The sequence below is a fragment of the Pimephales promelas genome, chromosome 3 (assembly GCF_988280905.1).
Source record: "Pimephales promelas chromosome 3, fPimPro1.hap1.1, whole genome shotgun sequence".
Lineage (NCBI taxonomy): Eukaryota > Metazoa > Chordata > Actinopteri > Cypriniformes > Leuciscidae > Pimephales > Pimephales promelas.
Genome location: NC_142771.1, coordinates 1,069,380 through 1,090,939, shown reverse-complemented (window position 1 = coordinate 1,090,939; position 21,560 = coordinate 1,069,380). Strand labels below are relative to the sequence as shown.

Sequence of the window (21,560 nt, the reverse complement as noted above, 5' to 3'; positions counted from 1 at the left end):
AAACAATGTCAGATCAACGTTGTTTCGATGTCATATTTCCATGTTGATTCAATGTCAGTTTGCTATCTGGGTAGTTGATTTCTCTAACGATGTATTGAGAATAAGGAGTTGACGTCCTTTTACAGTGCCCCTCCCCTTTCCGCCATGTTGGTAGGATTCCCACCCCAGATAGCAAACTGACATCGAATCAACGTGGAAATATGACATCGAAACAATGTTGATCTGACATTGTTTTGCTCATCGAATTAACGTTGAACCAACGTCAGACGCGTCATTCTTTCAAAACTAACGGAAAATCAACTTGAAATCAACGCGTTGTTTCAACGTTATGAAAGCAAACCAATTTTCGATTTTCATTTAGCTTTGAAGAATGCCGCGTCTGACGTTGGTTCAACGTTAATTCGATGAGCAAATCAACGTTGTTTCAATGTCATGAGAGACGTCGTTTCCACGTTGATTCAATGTCAGTTTGCTGTCTGGGACGACAAAACAGTATTGATTACGTGTGTTTTTAGCTCGGTAGTAGAGGAGTTTCTCGCAATACCGCACTGTTTTGCCATGCCTGGAAGTAACTGCTGCGTTAAAAACCGATAAAAACCCTGGTAACCGATAGCGTCACCAACATCATGGCCGACCGGCTCAGACCCCGCCCAAATAGTCACGTGACTCCTCATTCTCAATTGTACTATGGTAGTGAAGCAGCGAGTTACATCGTTGTATGGGAAACACACCCCTGTGTGACTATAGGACAGTATAAGGTTAAGGGTTAAATGTTTTGTATCGTTGTTCTTCAATTATAAGAAGCTTCTCAACGGTTGTGTTTATTATAGATGACATTTGAGGGAAAGCCGCACACACACACCAGCTATAGGTGGAGAGGAGAGGCTCTCCCCGTCTCTACACTGGGGCGTTAGGACCCACACAGTCCACAGGGAGAGCGCCCCCTGCTGGCCTCACTAACACCTCTACCAGCAGAAACCTTCTTTCCCATGAGTCTCCCATCTAGTCATAATCACATTGTAGATTAAATCCAAGTCAAAATATAGTTTTAAATGCTAACACGGCGTGCCATAGTGACTCGTCAATTGAAGATATCTATGACGTCATTACAGATATATTAAATGGAGTTTTGGCAATTAGAATTGCAAATATCTCTAAATATTATTCTGACTTGTCAAAATATATTTATCAAACATATTTATGGATAATCAAAACCAGAGTCACATAGCAGAGCTTGGTCGTCACGTGACTCGCGTAGCCCTCCGACAGTTCCAGGAAGTGCTTCGTCAGACCGATGGAGCTGTAAATATCAGTAGTGTTAAAGCTGTTGAGATCATTTAAAAACTTTTGTCCAGCAATGTGCATGTCAGAACTGCAAACATGGCTCTTTTATTACGGTAATTACAGTATATATGATAATGCATCGTCCAGAAGAGCCTAAATGGGCCTGAAAAGGTTTGTAGATCTCTCATAAATACTGGTAAAAACTGCAGATTTTTAAAAAAATTTTATAGACCATTTCGCAAGATGTAAACAACACTGGTCCAGAAACACTTCCTGTTTCAGTTTGTAACTGTTTTATTTATTTCGCATGTAAAGAAAACATCTTAAAGATGTTTGTTTTACTTTTTGATTCAGTTTTATATGTTATGTTTGTCCCAGCTTTTATGTAGTGTTGAAAAACTGAAACAGGAAGTGCTTCTGGACCAGTGTTGTTTACATCTTGTGAAATGGTCTATACATATTTTTGTAGACATTTCAAATGAATTTAAACACTTAGAAATGTTGATATTGAAACTTGTTTAAATGCATTGTTCATGACTCAAAAATATCCATCACATCAGTTTAAAAGATAAAAAAAACCCTTTGAAGCTTTATTTGTCAATGGTATATATATATATATACATATGTATATAGTATACACATATTTTACGAGTTTCACTTGTATGTATATATATATATATATATATATATATATATATATTAGGGGTGGCACGGTTCACAAAACCCACGGTTCGGTTTGTATCACGGTTTTAGGGTCACGGTTTTCGGTTCTGTACGGTTCTTGTTATTTTTCTTTTAATCTTTAACACTCCAGAAATGTACTTCAGCATGTGATATATATAATTATCCACACTTTAGGATACAGTATTAAAAAAATATATATTATATTCATGCAATCATGCACAAACTGAATTTGACTCTTTGACTTTTAGCACATTTTGGGACTATCTCAGAGGAAAGCTATAGGTGAGATTTAGATACAGCAAGAGAGAAGAAATTGACATGCTTTTTGTTTATTTGGCAAAAAAAGGAGAATGTGTATCACTATCTCTACAAGAACTTGTGCATTTTTATCACATAAATCTTATTTACACAAAAAAATTAACTTTCATGTATCAACTGCTAACTTCAAAATTCTATCTTTTAAAAGAAAAAGAGAGGAACTCTTAAAACACTGTCTTTTAAATGTCAATATACATGAAACCTCATTGCCTATAGATAATTAAGCTATAGCAATAGCAAAGGCCATAAACATAAAGTGAAATTGAAATTCAACCTCAAAACAAAAACAGTATCAACAATGCTTCTATTCCCAAAATGTGAGGGTACTTTTTTCCACTTTTTTGGGTTTGGAAACGTATGACTGAAGCTCTTATCTATACATAAAGTGCCACTGTAGTTAAATTAAAATATCATAACATGAAATCCAAAATGTTCCCACACACCGGACTTATACCATAGACTTATACGACGCTGGCGCATCCTCCAACTCCCTCATCTCTCCCACTTGCCATTTCTCCGCGTGCCGTGACCTGCAGCGCTACATACTCCACTTTTACTGGCTTGTTTATTAACTTGAACCGGCGCTGCACAGAGCGATCGGTAATGACATCAAATACCGCGAAAGTGATGAATGCATACGGAGCCGACTCGCGCTAGATTGATGTTATTCACCGATCGCTCTCTGCAGCGCCGGTCCAAGTCGAACAAGTTTATGTCGCGCGAAAAGAAAACACACGTCACATACGGGCACGAGGTTACATTGCGCATGCGTCGAACCGTGAGACGCACACACGCTCCGAACCGAGACAAGCGAACCGAACGGTTCGGGTGTTTTTTCATGTACCGTGCCACCCCTAATATATATATATATATATTAGGGCTGTGCAAAAGTTAATTGCGATTAATCACATCCAAAATAAAAGTCTGTGTTTACATAGTATATTTGTGTGTGCTGTATATAATTATTTTGTATATATAAATACACACACATGCATGTATATGTTTAAGAAAATGTTATTCCTATATAAAATATTTATATTTATATAATATAGATTATGTATTTATATATATATATACAGAATTTAAGCGCAAATAATTCTTAAATATAATTAAAATTAATTTATACAGCTAGACACATAAATTGTACACATAAGTTGCTGTTTTTTTTTTTAAGTTACAAACCTGTTCACCCGGAGAAAAACTCGAAGCGTTACTACAAGACATCCTGTCATAGCATTTTTGGTACATAACGGCAACCGTAGATGCAATACGCACTTGAAAAAGCGAGGCGCTGGAGAGCAAAATTCGTTTGAATGCAAAATACTATTTAACCACTAGATGGGGGTAATTCCTACACAGAGTCCCTTTAAAGAGGACAGAGAACACGAGTGATCCAGAACCCTGCAGAATGAGCTCAACATTAAACACAAATCCACATTTTCAAACTAAACTTCATTGACTCCGTTGACGAGGCTCTGCACCTCGTTAGGCCGTGTGTCCACCAAAGCTTATTTTTTCAATTGTTTTCAATGGGAGCACAGTGAAACTGTTTTTCTTTTCTTCCTGGATTGCTATTGAACTTTCTTATGCAAGTAAGATGAAGTAAGATGGAAAAACACTTGTCTTTATGAAATAAGTTTATTTAAACAGAAGAGAAATATACTTGGTTACACAATAATCAAAAAAATTTAAGCAAAACATCAAAAAGCTACAGGTTATGATTGTTCAGCGAATCCCTTCCCAGGGCGGTCCTGGAGAACGGATGGACAACGAGTAACTCACTTCTAAGCAGTTCGAGTAAGCAAGTTAAAATTAACTTTAAATCATCAGGTTAGAAAATAACAGCAGTTTTGAGCAAACAAAGAAAGATCTAGACAGAACTCGCTCTAGCGATGCAAACCAAAAAACAAACACACTTGAGCATGCTTTTGCTGAGGTAGCCTATATCTAAACCACCAGACATCCTTCCTCTTTCGGCTGCTTTGGGTTTTTCCAGAGGAAGTGCAGAAGTCACACTCACAGTCACAGATGTTAACGCTTCTCTCGCAACAGATAAGAAGTTATTTTGTGTTCTTCAGGCATTTGTATGGTGTTTCCATCCCTTGTGCTTCTGTGTGTGTGTGTGTGTGTGTGTGTGAGTGTATCTGGAGGCACAGTTAATGATTCCCATCAGCACTTTAGGCACAATTTCATCAAGTGTACTATTATAAACACATACAGTAACAACAAAGTTAGTTGCTTGGGATATTTCAACTCGGCAACAAAAAAGGTACTCAAAGGCGCTCGAATTATGTAGGAAAAAGTTTTAAAAGCCTTTATTTGACCATGGTTTTAAGTGAATAAAATTGGTGCCAATGCTATACGGTAACAACGACTAGACCCAAGCAACAGTCACAGAGCCTAGTTGGTGATTCCTTAAGGAGGAACGACGGATAACTCATTGTGCTCCTGTAGCACATCCTGTCGACCGGTTGCCCGTGGCAACGCTTCCGCCTCCGCGGAGCCCGGTCAGATTCTGGTGATATCAGAGCGACCCGATCCCACTGGCCAAGTGCTCTTGAGACTACACCCGTGGCTCCCACTGGGCCAGTGAAGTCCTTTCCAGACACATCTACAGGAGCGATGATAATAACACGAGATCCGTCCATTCATACGGCTAACGCACATGGCACCGCTTCGGTTATGGGTAGTTTTAGTGTAAGACCACTAGGAGGCGCTGTCTGGCCTATATATATCTGCGTCTCATATTGATGCTAACGTGCGTTGGATGTCTACGCTTTGGCGACAGCGTCAGAATATGCCGCTTTGGGATGAGAACGGGCTCACAGGTCATATAATGACTATTGCTTGGGTCTAGCCAATTGGCCCGCCTTTATATTAAGTTATATTTTTAATTTCAGCCATCGAGTAACCTTTCATTATAATACAGTCTGAGTTGTCATATCTCCAAGCCTTAATCCTTACAGGGTAACATTTCTATTTAAAACATGATTTGCCGAATTTGTGAACTTCACAGTCATGTGGCAGCTTCGCCATTTCTGGTAACTAATGTGATAACACAGAATCAACAGTAACATAAAAAATAAGACATAAAAGAAAATAAAAAATAAAAGGCATAAAAGAAATGAGAAAAAAATATATAGCCTGCATTTTTTTCTAAAATCAATTCAAATTCAAATCAACAAAGTCAAAAACAAAAGAAATTCTAATCAAAAACCATATACGATACATATTGATATTTTTCAATCAATCTCCAGCAATGGGAATGGTCGTTAATATCTATCAATAAGACGACCAATAATAACTTTGGTTCTTGCAGTTACCTCGCAATCCCCGCCGTTATCAAAATGACGAAATATCGCACAGCCAATCTCTACGCCATTGGTCTTACGGCGATATTTCTCCTAATAGCTAATTACCCTTAAAAAGATTTAGGGAATTATTCCCAGTCCAATTTCAACATATCCCAGCCAAGTGATTTAGAGATAGCATTTTACATCAATGCTATAATTCCCCTTAACCCAAATGAAGGTTAGGTTTGATATCGTGATTGGCTGGGAGCGGCTGGGAGCGGCTGTGAGCGCCGAGCGAAAAAGATGGAGAAAGCAAAAAAGCTGTAGGCGGCTAAACATAGAAAAAGACAGAGGGGAAAGGGGATGGCATGTTAAGGGGATACGACAGCGGCTAGATAAGTAAATAAAAAGAATTTTATGAGGTGGCTAATTCGTACGAATGACCTACCCCTGACCCCGCCCCTAAACCTACCCGTCACGTGGGTTTAGACAAATCATACGAATTCGTCTGAGTGAGGTCGTTAGAATTAGCCACCTTTTTATCACTCGTACGAATTAGATAAGAGTTGGTCAGTCAGTTAGTCTGGATCAGTTAGTTTGGATCAGTTAGTCTGGATCAGTTAGTCTGGATCAGTCAGTCTGGATCAGTCAGTCTGGATCACTTAGTCTGGATCAATTAGTCTGGATCAGTCAGTCTGGATCAGTTAGTCTGGATCAGTTAGTTTGGATCAGTTAGTCTGGATCAGTCAGTCTGGATCACTTAGTCTGGATCAGTCAGTCTGGATCAGTCAGTCTGGATCAGTCAGTATGGATCACTTAGTCTGGATCAGTTAGTCTGGATCAGCTAGTCTGGATCAGCTAGTCTGGATCACTTAGTCTGGATCACTTAGTCTGGATCAGTTCGTTTTGATCAGTTAGTCTGGATCAGTTTGTTTTGTTCAGTTTGTTTTGATCAGTTAGTCTGGATCAGCTAGTCTGGATCACTTATTCTGGATCACTTAGTCTGGATCAGTTCGTTTTGATCAGTTTGTTTTGATCAGTTTGTTTTGATCAGTTTGTTTTGATCAGTTTGTTTTGATCAGTTAGTCTGGATCACTTAGTCTGGATCAGTTCGTTTTGATCAGTTTGTTTTGATCAGTTAGTCTGGATCAGCTTGTTTTGATCAGTTTGTTTTGATCAGTTAGTCTGGATCACTTAGTCTGGATCACTTAGTCTGGATCACTTAGTCTGGATCAGTTCGTTTTGATCAGTTTGTTTTGATCAGTTTGTTTTGATCAGTTAGTCTGGATCACTTAGTCTGGATCAGTTTGTTTTGATCAGTTTGTTTTGATCAGTTTGTTTTGATCAGTTAGTCTGGATCAGTTCGTTTTGATCAGTTAGTCTGGATCAGCTAGTCTGGATCACTTAGTCTGGATCACTTAGTCTGGATCAGTTCGTTTTGATCAGTTTGTTTTGATCAGTTTGTTTTGATCAGTTAGTCTGGATCAGTTCGTTTTGATCAGTTTGTTTTGATCAGTTAGTCTGGATCAGCTAGTCTGGATCAGCTAGTCTGGATCACTTAGTCTGGATCAGTTCGTTTTGATCAGTTTGTTTTGATCAGTTTGTTTTGATCAGTTAGTCTGGATCAGTTCGTTTTGATCAGTTTGTTTTGATCAGTTAGTCTGGATCAGCTAGTCTGGATCACTTAGTCTGGATCAGTTCGTTTTGATCAGTTTGTTTTGATCAGTTAGTCTGGATCAGCTAGTCTGGATCACTTAGTCTGGATCAGTTCGTTTTGATCAGTTTGTTTTGATCAGTTTGTTTTGATCAGTTAGTCTGGATCACTTAGTCTGGATCAGTTCGTTTTGATCAGTTTGTTTTGATCAGTTTGTTTTGATCAGTTAGTCTGGATCAGTTCGTTTTGATCAGTTTGTTTTGATCAGTTAGTCTGGATCAGCTAGTCTGGATCACTTAGTCTGGATCAGTTTGTTTTGATCAGTTTGTTTTGATCAGTTAGTCTGGATCAGCTAGTCTGGATCACTTAGTCTGGATCAGTTCGTTTTGATCAGTTTGTTTTGATCAGTTTGTTTTGATCAGTTAGTCTGGATCACTTAGTCTGGATCAGTTCGTTTTGATCAGTTTGTTTTGATCAGTTTGTTTTGATCAGTTAGTCTGGATCAGTTCGTTTTGATCAGTTTGTTTTGATCAGTTAGTCTGGATCAGCTAGTCTGGATCAGCTAGTCTGGATCACTTAGTCTGGATCAGTTCGTTTTGATCAGTTTGTTTTGATCAGTTTGTTTTGATCACTTAGTCTGGATCACTTAGTCTGGATCAGTTTGTTTTGATCAGTTTGTTTTGATCAGTTCGTTTTGATCAGTTTGTTTTGATCAGTTAGTCTGGATCAGTTAGTCTGGATCAGACCTCCGTCTCTGACTCTGAGTTTCTTGGTTTTTGCAGACGATGCCTAACTCAGATGATTTAATTATCATTACTACTAACAATTACTACAATGATAACGTTCAAACTAATCAGAATTATGTTAACGTAAAAATTGTTTCCCAAACAGAGACAGCTAACTCTTTAACGTTATCAAAAACCCATTAAACAGCTTTAGCCTTCCAGGAACTCGTCAACAGTCAGGATCCAATAAATCACCTGATTCTGCTTCGTTTTTAACGAGTGAGGAAAAAGCTTGATGTTGGCTCATCATCATTAGTGGTGCCGGCGGAGTTATAGCACTAACGTCATCATCCTGCCGCCTCTATGTCGATTAACTCTTCAAACGTACAGAATAAACGACCCTCACTTTGCATCCAAGTTGGGCTTTGAGATGTTTGACTCTTGCAAAGCACTTTCCTTGGATGTGTATATCAAATATCCCCCAAGCCCAGATTCCACTCTGTACTCTTATTTATTTTTACTTTTTGGCCGAATTGTCTTTATATTTTTCGAGAACTTTTCTTAAATCTTTGCCTATTCTATCCGCCTGTTCCCCCAGGTCGACTGTTTTTATCTGATTTTATTATAAGATCTTTTTTAGCCATTTCTCTACAAGGTTGCATCTGTTATTTTGTCGCAGCACACACACTTCTCCTGTTTACTAGTGATTCTCCGCCTTGTTGTTGATCTCTTATACCTCATGAATGATGCGACTGATGCCCTAACGTAATTTCGTTGTATCACTGCAATGACAAACTATTATTCTTATTATCATTAAAAACATAAATTTGGAGCTATCTATTATGCAAGTATCCTCGCCACATCCATCTCTGGTGACCGTTTCATTTCATTATTAAAACCATAAACACGATATTTCCAGTTTTATAGCTCGCCATAGTACTTTGGTTTACGTCTGCGCTGGTGTCTAACATACATTTCATTCCCTGAACGATGCAATAGTCGCTTCTCCTGGGGTTACACTTCATTATTTCTCGTTTTCTCTAGTGGTTTTGTTTACGTTTCTCCACGTGGGCTTGTTTCTGCTCTTTACTCAGTTTGGCCCATTCCTCAGGCTTTATATACCCAGTTCCCCTTTTACTCTCATTTCTGGGCTCAATTATTCTCACAGTGTTCCTGTCATATCGGGCTGCGAATTTAGAGATTTCCGACCAGTTTGTTTCTTCTCCCCAAATAGCGATCTCATGACATCCAGGTAGTTTTGGAGCTAGCTTTTTTAGTTTGGCTATCATCTTTGCACTTGTCCACCCTCGGGTGGCTTTCTCTGCGAGGTATGGCCAAAGGCCTATGGTTTTTATCAGTTCTAAGTCCTTTCCGAGCTTCGCTTCGTCATCGACGCCGCCTATCACGAGAGAGTGGTATGCATTAAGGATTTCAAGTCTTATGGCTATTCCTGTATGATATTTTATCATGAGCTCTATCAGGGTAGTTGATGCCCCTAGGGTTTTCCCGAAATCGGCTATCATTTTCGCCTTAAGCCTGGTGTTATCTTTAGCCTCTGGGAATGTCATGATCTGCAGGAGATATGCGGCAGTGAAACTGTCTGTAACTGAACCTCGCCGGGGTTTAGAGACAGAAGCTTCCTCCTCTGAGTCAGACTCTCTCCTACGCTCTCTGGACGTAGCCGCGACGAGTGATAAATCTATTTGTGGTTTATCTGACAAGAGCTTTAAAGCGCGCCTCCTGTCGTCCTCCCTGTCCGAGTCTGAGCTTTCTGAGCTGGAGAGAGAATATAAAGTCCATGTTTTCTTTTTTATTTTAAGTGGCGCAGCTTTCTGCTGTTTTCGTGGAGCCTTTCGATAAGTGGCCTCCCGCAGTTTCCACACTTCCGCCCTCGTTGGTTCACACTCATCTGTTTTGTTGTCATCTAATAGCACATAGCACAGGGCGTTCTGCATGTGTTCTAGCTGATCTGCTAACATGTCAATCATATCTTCTGTGCTGTTTCCCGGCAGACTCAGGATGTCGTCAGGCGTGGGCCCACACGCGAGCTGCAGTATCTTGTGCCCGGTCGCCCCTCGTGGGGCTCGTTCTCCATTCAGCGGCTCAAACACATGATTAGCGTAGGCTAGAAATGGTTTACCTCCTAGGGTGTTATTTCCCCTTTTATGCGAGCTGCCTCGACGTTCATTGGCCTGACTTCTAACCCGATCACCACAGTCTCGCCCTGTCGCTCCCCGACCCGTCCCATCTAAAGCCCTGACCAGAGGTCCTAGTCCAGCCGAGTTGGATTTATCCATAGTACGTTGAGTTCTTTATCTTCTACTCTCTCTGCTTCGTTCTGTCGCCTATTTAGTTATGGGAGTAATGTTGGTTAATTTATCTACACTGTAAAAAATATTGATGGTTTAACTTAACTTAAGCCTTAATTTTAAGTTCATTGAACTGGAAAAAGTGAGTTAATACAATAAAGGAGAATGATTTAATAATCAGAAACTCAAAATTATGCTATCTGAACTAAATAAATTGTTTACGTTGATTTGACAAAAGAAAAAAATGTTGTGATTACTACACTGTAAAAAAAAATATTGTTGGTTTAACTTAAAAAAGTAAGTAACCTGGGTCGCCTTAAAATTTTAAGTTGATTGAACTGGAAAAAGTGAGTTAATACAATGAAGGAGATTAATTTAATCCTCAGAAACTCAAAATAATAAGTTATCTCAACTAAATAAATGATTATAAAGTTGATTTGACAAAAGAAAAAAATGTTGTGATTACTACACTGTAAAAAAAATATTGTTGGTTTAACTTAAAAAAGTAAGTAACCTGGGTTGCCTTAAAATTTTAAGTTGATTGAACTGGAAAAAGTGAGTTAATACAATGAAGGAGATTGATTTAATCCTCAGAAACTCAAAATAATAAGTTATCTCAACTAAGTTGATTTGACAAAGGAAAAAATGTTGTGATAACAAATCTTGAAAATATTTTTTACAGTGTATGACTCTGTATCTGTTCAATACAATAGTAAAATATTACAATAGTAAAATATTTCACGTTGGTTTTATGGTTAATACGGAAGTAACCGTGCCTAGCGAGTTCCTCCTTGCAATTTGGAGACACGGTTTAGAGCGTTCAAATGGTTTTTTTTTTTTTTTTTGTCAGATAGTTATTGTTTAATCGGTTTTTACTTATTAAATGATTAAATAATTATAATCTGGCATTTACCTCATTGCATGAATAACCCCTAGTTAGGTGGCTTTATGCGGTCAGGTTTACTACACTCTTAGAAGAAAAGGTTCTATATAGAACCTTAAAAGGTTCTAAAGCGCTGCGTAGTTGGAACCCCTAAAATGCAATGCATGTGAATGATCACAAAATTTGTTTAATAAATAATAATTTAAGTACAACTACAAAATGTTGCATTTAAAGAACCTTTGTGCCATAAGTGTTGTTTCTTGTCATTATTGAACCTTATTTTTAGCATAAATGTCCTTTGGAGTTGAGTAAAGAACCCTATGCTACATATATAGAAGAGTGTACACTAGCTAGCTTGTTACAGCAGTTAAATCGTTAACAATCATTGAGTCATTGAGCTTACCCTCTGCTGAAAGCTTCCTGGATCCCTTTTGTCTCGGTCACTGAAGAAGTACAAATCTAATGTTGCTTTGAATGTTTGTTGTAGAGCTGTTGGAAGACGGGAAAAATACGTGTCTTTATAAAATAAAAGAGAAATATAGGCTACTTTTAGCAAAACATCAAAAGGCTACAGGTTATGATTGTTCAGCGAGTCCCTTCCCAGGGCGGTCCTGGAGAACGGATGGACAACGAGTAACTCACTTCTAAGCAGTTCGAGTAAGTCTGTTAAAATTAACTTTAAATCATCAGGTTAGAAAATAACAGCAGTTTTGAGCAAATAAAGAAAGATCTAGAGAGAACTCGCTCTAGCGATGCAAACCAAAAAATGAACACACTTGAGCATGCTTTTGCTGAGGTAGCCTATATCTAAACCACCAGACATCCTTCCTCTTTCGGCTGCTTTGGGTTTTTCCAGAGGAAGTGCAGACGACACTCACAGTCACAGATGTTAACGCTTCTCTTGCATGATAAGAAGTTATTTTCTGTCCTTCTGGCATTTTTATGCACTCAAAAAAATTATATGTTGGCTTTGATTAACTTTTTTATGTCAACAGATTCTGTAAATTTACTTTATGTCAACAGGTTCTGATATGTTGGCTTTAAAGGCCATGGTGCAGGTTTTTTTTTTTTCTTTTTTGGCAATTTTCTAGTTGGTAATAAACATTTAAACAGTTATCCATTGTATCTGATGTTGTAGGGTACTCAAAAATTAAACTATAACACGGAAAAGTGGGTGAAATGTTAGCTTTTAGCTAAAGCTAAGCGAGGATTCTTATTTCTCCCACAATGCATTCCATGACGTCACATGAGGCACTCGCTGACTGTTGGACGACAGACAGCCCCGCGGCCCGCCTACCATTTTGAGGGAGAGTGATACGAGGAGTTTAAGTTAGCTAGCTAGTGAAGCAGTGACACTGACAGTGACAGATTTATAAGTAAATATAGATAGATAGATCTTCCGAAGCTGGGTGCAGTTTGTCAAGATTAGGCGAGCAGATTTTTCAGCTAAGTTAACGTTAGCTCTGTCGCCGCCTACTCGAGAATATGCAGCGCGCATTTCAAAGAGGAGGATAACCACTCAGGGGATGCCAAGATGGTCTTACTTCACTTGGATTAAAGAGTGAGAGGAGTGCTAAATTACTTCCAACCGCACTGCCGTCTGTGAACGCAAACCTCTCTGCTTGCCCTGTCCCGAGGTCGAGAGACACCGTCTGCCGCAAGCGAGAAATTGCCACGGTAAGCATCATGCTAACGTTAATGTTTACAAGCTGCATGTTAGCTAGCTCTGTGTGTATTTTGTATAACTACCGTGTTCCCTTTGACATAATAGCCTCCACTACAAGCACGATCACTATGACATTAGAAGAGCATTTTTCGTGATTCACGAATTTGAGCCAAAACAAAATTGCCCAGAAGTAAATGTCCATATTGTCATGAAGGCTTCGTGGCTAGTGTTTGGATCAGTGGTGATGATCATCAAGCGGCTTTCGCAATCGTGTGTTTGCGTTTTGTTATAACGTTAGACTGCTACTGTTCTCTTTTTCATTGACCGTGTCGTCAGGGCTGTAGTGGAGGCTAAATGCAGTTTACCTGCTGAAATTAGGTCGGAAACAGTTTATCCACTTTTCACTTCAGAGTTTAGCTAAGTTACCTCTCAGTAATTCACTACCTCACAGAGTTTATGTTACTAACTTTACCACGTGTATTACCACTAGTATTGTATAACATTTAATAGTAACTTTCAAATCATCAAATATGGTCTGCATTTTTTTATTTTTTAAAACATTTAGTAGTGCATATTAGGGTCCAATGGGTAATCTCCCTGGCAATCTCATAACATTCTGTTTACTGTTTATGTTTGCTATAATTCATATGCAGGACAATTTCATGTTTTTCCATTAGTGGCAATAATCTTTATACTGTATTATTATTATGTCTGCAGGTTATGCAACATCATTAATGAAGGCCCTTCGGGAAAGCTACACCAATTCACCTGCGGCTCTTCGAGAGGTTAGCGCCAGTTTGTCCCCATCGCCCCATCGCCACATCCTTCAAACAGGTTCCTGAGGAGGCCGTCAGCCTCTACCTAGCCCGGCAGTCACGCTTCAAGAACCTAATTTCACATTATTTTCTTTCCACAGACAAGTCCAATGGTTTAGTTGTATTTATTTATTTTAGTTGTTAGTTATCTTCTTTCCTTCTGTCCCTGTCATCTCATTTAGTGGTGGTTTCCTGCATTCTGCATGTTTTGTTTTTTTCTTTGTGTGCTGTTTCTTTGGTTTTACTTTGCACAAAATCATTACTTTTTTTTCTTAGGCTATTGATTCCCGTGATCTTGTTTATAAATTCCGATTCAGCCATTAGCCTACCTTCGTGATCACGCAAAGCGGTCTGGAGAGGCGGTCTGTTCAGAATTACAACCAACATAAAATATAAGTGTGCATGTACAAATTTGCAGTAATGTTCGGTAAAAATAAACTTTATTAACATAAAATGAAACCGGAGAGATAGTTAATGATCCATAACTGTTAACGGGATTAATTTCAGCATGGCTAATGTGCCCCTTCTTCCTACCCTAATCATGGACTAAACCATATCAGAAAACACATACAAATACATGTATTTGATGTACAGTACACATGTATATTTGAATCACACATTACTAACCTTAACCCATAAACATAATATATTAATTGTGTGTGTGTGTGTGTATATATATATATATATATATATATACACACACACACACAATTCATTTATTTAAATGGGTTAGGGTTATGTGTGTATATATGCATAGGCCTACATACATATGTGAATATATATTATAAATAATATATACTTCAGGTTACCATAAGTTAGCTAACTTTAATGAAGAGTTGGTCATGTAAGCTATAGCTTGCTGCAATTAATGCATTATCTTCCAATAAGCATTAACTAAAACTGGCTACATAAAATGTACTGACTAGATTCACGAGAGGTCGGCTAATGTGTGTAAAAGTAAAACAATACAGTAATTTCATTAATTTACCAGCTCCACGACACGCGTTAGTTCCTTATTCCAGAGTTCCTATGGCGGTCTATGGGAGTGTCGTAACTCTCTCTCTCTATGGCTCTCTGGACAACACTATTACAGGCTAAAGATTTTTTTGTATAGAGTTGTTTACTTAAAACCTGTGTCTTTGTTCAGTTATCTTTGTCCTTGTTCAGAAAATGTTTAGTAACCATTACAAGCAATGCCAATAAACTGTTTTATTCTTATAAAAATTCATGTGTTCTGTGTACTTTATAACATTTTGAGGGCAATTGGGTGATGACAACAGAATAAGCAATTATATTTTTAAATTAATTTTCATCCAAACGAGGTGATTGAAAGCCCTGATAGGTCTGGTCACGACTTTGGAATTGTTGTCTGATGGTTGAAACCACACGAGAGGCTTCTTCTGCTCTTGCTTAAAACACCATAAGCCCAGCATATAGCCTGTCTGTATGCACTGTACTGGTATTGCCTAGGGATAAGTAGGAAAGATTCTTAAGTTTTAAACTCTGTAAGTAGGTTGGAAACGTCTCTGATTCATGTTTATTGTGTATGCAACACATCTCCTGTCACCTATAGCTGTTGTTCATGAACATACTCATGCGTGCTGGTTTGAAGGGGACCATTATCTTGCATGAAGTGTGAGTATGCTATGTGTAGCACAAATGGATTCAGGCATTATGCCTCATATCCAGAATGCTGGATATGTACACGTTACATCTGTATCAGTATATTTAAAGTAGCCTGCCTCCTCTGTATGGATAGAAAATTGTTATATTACAAGACACAAATTCAGATAGGCTTCTCAGAGCCTGTTTTATTACAGGTTTGAATGAATGAAATGTCTCTTCTGTATTAGAAAAATAAATATATAATTATTTTAGGTTTGAATGAATGAAATGTCTCTTCTGTATTAGAAAAATAAATATATAATTAAGAAATAACTAAAATAAATACCTCCAAATGTAACAAAAATAGCTCTCACAAACCTACAAAAACGAACTAACAAAATGTATCTAGTTTTCTTCCTCCTTATCCTGTTTTTCTTCCTCATGCTTGTTTGCCCATCTGATCTTTCCCAGAAGTTTTTTGAAAACCAGGACATTTTCATAATTAAAAAAATAAAATAAAAACAGCCAGGACAGGACGTGAAAACAGAAAATGTTCTGGTAAAACAGGACTGTTGGTCACCCTAACCAAGTCTAAAGTCAGTGGCGCGTTGCGTGTACTTTCAGATGCTATTTTATCCGCATGCTTACAGATACAGAGTGAACAACGCGCATACACATAGTAGATGATTCTCTCATTTACACAGATGCATTTTACTTTTTACAAATGATGCATTATTATAAGGAAAACTATTTAAACACGAGGGAAATCATTGTTGTGTTCATGATGACGATAGGAAAAATAGGCATAAAGCATACACATTTGCCCAAATTGATATGCATAACCGAAGCTAATATGGGTGGGTTTGTCCCATCCCCAATGTCACTTCTATTTCTTTTACAGCCCTGACGAGAACATCGATCTCCTCGGCTTTGAACCATCAGACTTTACTGTGAACCGATTCTGAAGCGCGCCGCTGCCTGCAGCCTGCAGCTGCGTCTGCCTCATGTGACGTCATCGCCGAGTCGCGTGAAAAATAACCGTCACTAAACAAAAGCTACAAAAACGGGACTTTAACACCATTTTTGAGATATTTCTAACTTCATATACATATCTTAACTGCTTTATGTACCCATTAATCGACAGTAGTGTTTAACCTGCACCATGGCCTTTAAATAACTTTTTTATGTCAAAAGGCTGCACATAACTGGGTTACTGAAGCAGCGTTAGGCTATGTTTACACGGAAACGATTCTGAAGAGAAAACGCAAAAGTGGCGTTGCGTCAATCTTTTTTTATTCTGCGTTTAGACGAGCGTTTTGTGTGGGGAAATCCGCGTGCAAACGGAGACGCGTTAGTGTGTGAAATTCAATGTAGTATGCACTTCAGGCGGCTAGGAGGAGTGCATACTACAACATACCGCGCGCCTGTGTACAACCTTCACCGTCAAGCAGACTTTTGCGTTTTTACTGTTTACACGGCGGTGGAGCGTTTTAAAGATTTCCACTCTGGAGGGTGGTTTCACTTTTTTGCGTTTCGTTCACATTAATCCGGATAAATTTGAAAACGGGGTTTTCGTTTAAAAACGCTCTCCGTCCGACTCCACACTAGTGTTTTCAGGCGGTTTCTGCCCAGATAGCAAACTGACATTGAATCAACGTGGAAATATGACATCGAAACAACGTTGATCTGACATTGTTTTGCTCATCGAATTAACGTTGAACCAACGTCAGACGCGTCATTCTTTCAAAACTAACGGAAAATAAACTTGAAATCAACGCGTTGTTTCAACGTTATGAAAGCAAACCAATTTTCGATTTCATTTAGCTTTGAAGAATGCCGCGTCTGACGTTGGTTCAACGTTAATTCGATGAGCAAAATCAACGTTGTTTCAATGTCATGAGAGACGTCGTTTCCACGTTGATTCAATGTCAGTTTGCTGTCTGGGATAGAAAGTAACATATTTTAGCAACAGTGTAAAAATGAATAACACATAACAGGCACAATACTGACAAACATGAATATTGGTACTACATGCATCACATGACTAAACTTACGTCATCGTTTTGAAATGCCTCCGTTTTCACTGTCCACACTACAACGCGAAAACGGCGTTTTCAAATTTAGCCACTTTGGAGAGCGTTTTCCAAACGATACGTTTTTGGTGACTTAAAACGGCGTCTCAGTGTGGACGGAAGGCCAAAACGGAGAGAAAAATATACGTTTTCAAACGAAAACGTATTAGTGTGGACATGGCCTAAGCCTCAAAAACGCCGTTGCCGTCCCAGACAGCAAACTGACATTGAATCAACGTGGAAACGACGTCTCTCATGACATTGAAACAACGTTGATTTTGCTCATCGAATTAACGTTGAACCAACGTCAGACGCGGCATTCTTCAAAGCTAAATGAAAATCGAAAATTGGTTTGCTTTCATGACGTTGAAACAACGCGTTGATTTCAAGTTGATTTTCCGTTAGTTTTGAAAGAATGACGCGTCTGACGTTGGTTCAACGTTAATTCGATGAGCAAAACAATGTCAGATCAACGTTGTTTCGATGTCATATTTCCACGTTGATTCAATGTCAGATTGCTATCTGGGCATGGATCACATGACTAAACTTACGTCATCGTTTTGAAATACCTCCGTTTTCACTGTCCACACTACAACGCGAAAACGGCGTTTTCAAATTTAGCCACTTTGGAGAGCGTTTTCCAAACGATACGTTTTTATGTTTTCAGTGTGGACGGAAGGCCAAAACGGAGAGAAAAATATACGTTTTCAAACGAAAACGTATTAGTGTGGACATGGCCTAAGCCTCAAAAACGCCGTTGCCGTGGCACATCCGATAAAATGTTTTTACGTTTTCACCCGCGAGCGTTCTCGTGTAAACAGGCCTTAAAGTCAATGAGATAATTGAGTGATGATTGAGCGTTATTGAAGACACCTGATGTTAACAAGCAGAATTGGTGACAAGCAGTCACCAATATGATGATCAGCGTTTGTTTTAGGCTATAGGCTATAGGCTTTTTAATCAATCAAATCTCTTATATCAAACGAATGCTCACCCTCTCGTCGTTTATTCCCTGATCCGGAAGGAAGAACGTGACGCGTACTCAAGAATCCAAGGTCCAGTCGAGATGATTACAATAAATGTTTAACAATATTTATTAAAAGAATCAAAAATGAAAAGAGCACTTGTTACAGATTACAAAACGAGTACTAACTCTGACAGAGTAACACTAGCTAGGCGTAAAGAGTCTTGTGTCCGATATCTGCTGGTGGAGATCGCAAGGAAGAGCAATGAGGTTTGTCCAGGTCTCAACATATCAGCATAGTTAATATAATGCACACCATAAGGCACATGACTGTCATTTCAATATCACGAGTATGACCTGCTGGTCCCAGCAAGTGTAGAAGAGATAATAGTTCCTTTGTATTTGTGGACAATGACCCTGGTCAGTGCTTTCTCGTGTGGTTTGAGAAGATGGACAACAAGGTTTTTATTCAGCATAACACTGTCATATTTTTCATTAACAAAGTCTTTAGATACAGACTTCTTATTTATTTAAAATTCACTTGGGGTATTTATTTTGTCCCACATTAATTTCATACATTTCTAATACAGTGATGTTTTGACTAATTAATACATGGTAGCTTTATCCATAAAGAATGGAAGATAGCGTGACAACATGCCCCATAGGGGAAACATGACCATATCTGATCTAATCAAAAATATATACAAGACAAACTAAAATATGTTGTCAATAAAATACATTTATTACCATTTTCATATAAAAGAACGGCTTTTTATGATGAAGGGTATTTTTTTTGAGTGACTTGAGTGACTAAAGTGAACAGGATCTGTCCTTCTTGCTGAGGAGGGAGTGTATTATCAGTATGGTTTGGTAGTTTGTCCTGATGATAGTGAGCTCAGGCCCTCTTCAACCTCGGAGACCTTCTTCAATAATCTGCGCAGGTCCTGTGGAGGAGCCATGGGACACTTCAGCCTTCAACAACAGACCCGAAGACGCCTTTCTCTGACCTCAGAGGTCACAGCAGACCTGCATCAACCTACATCTTGACTAATGGCGACTTACCCATGCTATTTATCCATATGTGGAGATTTGCTTAGACTAAATGTGTTCAATTGGTATATATGGGGATGATTAGGCGGCCATGATGGACAGAGTCCACTGGCAAATTTGGCGAGGATGCCGGGGTTACACCCCTACTGTTTTTCAGGGATTTTTTTATGACCACAGAGAGTCAGGACCTCGTTTTAACGTCTCATCCGAAGGACGGACATGGAAACTAGTAAACACACAAATTTCACATTTCTATTAATCAAGATGATATTTTTATGAAAAATGTTTTTTTTATATATAACTAGATGATTTAAATGAGGAAACCCCACACGAGGCTGCGTTAGCTCAGCGTAAAACTGAAATTGATTTCTGGACATGTCATATGTGTTTTACACAGTTGAATTGATATAGCGTTGTATTAGCAACCCTGCCTCTGTATTTCTGAGAGGTACAACTGTTCTGTTTCTTTTTGCTTTTAGTAAACACTGGTGGCCAAACCCACAGGAGAGCAGTGGTGTGTGAACCGTGAAGACACTGAATCGTCTTCGTCATATTAAATGTGCAAAACAAAAGAGGACGGTCCCCTATTCTGACCAACTTAAGCGCGTTTTGAGGAAAATTGTGTTGTTGTCTACATTACTATGACTGAATATAGTGTCTTTTGTGTTTTAACAACGTTAAGCTCTCGAGTTTTTGATGTGGGAAGTTCAAATCTGTGAATATATTACCAGCTTCCCCGAGTTCCTGGAGTTAGCACTGCCTGCATGTCTATTGGAGTCCAAATTCAAACTTATTTTAAGGTAAAAAATCGTACTTAGTGTTGCTTTAAACAGTAACTGAGCGTCCGAGAGGAAGTTTCACGCTGAAAGAGTGTGTATGTGTGTGTGTGTGTGTGTGGGTTCCAGCCGCGCGCATGCGTCAGAATTCGGGTTATTTTTATCGATTTAAAACATGAGTACATTAAACAAAAATATTGAAATTTTCATGTCTTTTGACATTGTAGGTTTAGCATAGTACTTTACAGAGAAAGCCTCATACTCGCTCATTAACCGATTCTCATTCTTATATGATCATAATCTCTGAATATAAACTCAAATTCCTAAAGCCATGTAATGAGTGACAGTTGACAGATTAAATACTCCAAAAATGTCATTTATTAACCATCTATTGTAAAGTGTTGCCTCCCAAAGTCTGTAAGTATTTTTTATAGTTTTTTTTTTATTATTATAGCCTACTGTAGCCTATTAACGTATAGCCTATATTCAATCTGCACTAGAAAGAAAAATGCATCTGTTTTTGTATTTACTCAAGATTGTTGTGGAAAGATTTAGAAACCTTTATCAGTAGAAAAATGAAGTGTAGGCTATTTAATAGAAGCTTGCACAGAAATACGTTCAAAGTAGCAGTTCAATGCTAACCAAATGTTTCACATTTGAAAAATTAATTAAAATTATAGGCTATTTAAATGTTTGTTTTGGAATAAACAAAAAAGAACTGAAGGTTTTTGCGTAAGTTTTTCAATTTATGTTTATTTTTTCTTTGATTTCATGGCAGCTTAACTTAATAATGTGAATGTCTTGTGTCATTTAATAATGCTTTGAACCAATCTATATTGTTAAAAGCGCTTTAATGAAGCGGACTCGACACATCTCAGGCGATTTCAGTTAAATATGATCTGTTTGTAAACACGCATGAATGATGATGAAATAAAATGATGTTAGAGTTTTTGTGATAGGCGACATTATTGTTCCTGCTAAGTTTTGATGCAAGCCGTTTATATTAATTCAGTTTAACTCTTGCCTGAATGATGTAGTTAACAACACTTTCCAATTGGTAACTAAAAACAAACAAACAAACAAATGGTTAACAGTTAACAACAATCATGATCCACGATACATTTAGGCCTACTTCCTTCAATCTTCTGCAGTTCCTGAACATTTCCTGAACACGGACTCACGAGAGCTTTTTCAGTATTAATTCTGCCAACAATAATCTCCCAGATATGATGCTGTAATGTATAATAACGGTGACCTGATCAGATTAATAAACCCTCGTATATATGAAAGCGTCTAAAACGGTTTGATTCAGCGGAAGATCAAACGTCATCAGTCTGAATGGAGATTTGGCGCCATCTGCTGGAAACTCAACAGACAACATTAAAACTGAGAAACGTAAACAATCATGTACTTTCTGAATCACTGAATTTATTAATAGGATTAATAATATGAGATTATCACT

General features: G+C 38.3%; 1 protein-coding gene and 1 long non-coding RNA gene across 2 annotated transcripts; one reads left to right on the top strand and one right to left on the bottom strand.

Annotated features, from left to right (window-relative positions):
- Positions 1–3,905: 3,905 nt before the first annotated feature.
- Positions 3,906–11,371, bottom strand: LOC120484914 (uncharacterized). The gene has a single exon (XM_089129159.1). It carries the CDS (start codon positions 10,253–10,255, stop codon positions 8,999–9,001), a length of 1,257 nt encoding a protein of 418 aa, XP_088985285.1. The 5' UTR covers positions 10,256–11,371; the 3' UTR covers positions 3,906–8,998.
- An 823-nt stretch (positions 11,372–12,194) lies between these two features.
- LOC120480995 (uncharacterized) lies at positions 12,195–14,855 on the top strand. The gene is made up of 2 exons (XR_005623223.2): positions 12,195–12,827; positions 13,534–14,855. It is a non-coding gene; the product is annotated as an uncharacterized LOC120480995 (long non-coding RNA).
- Positions 14,856–21,560: the final 6,705 nt, after the last annotated feature.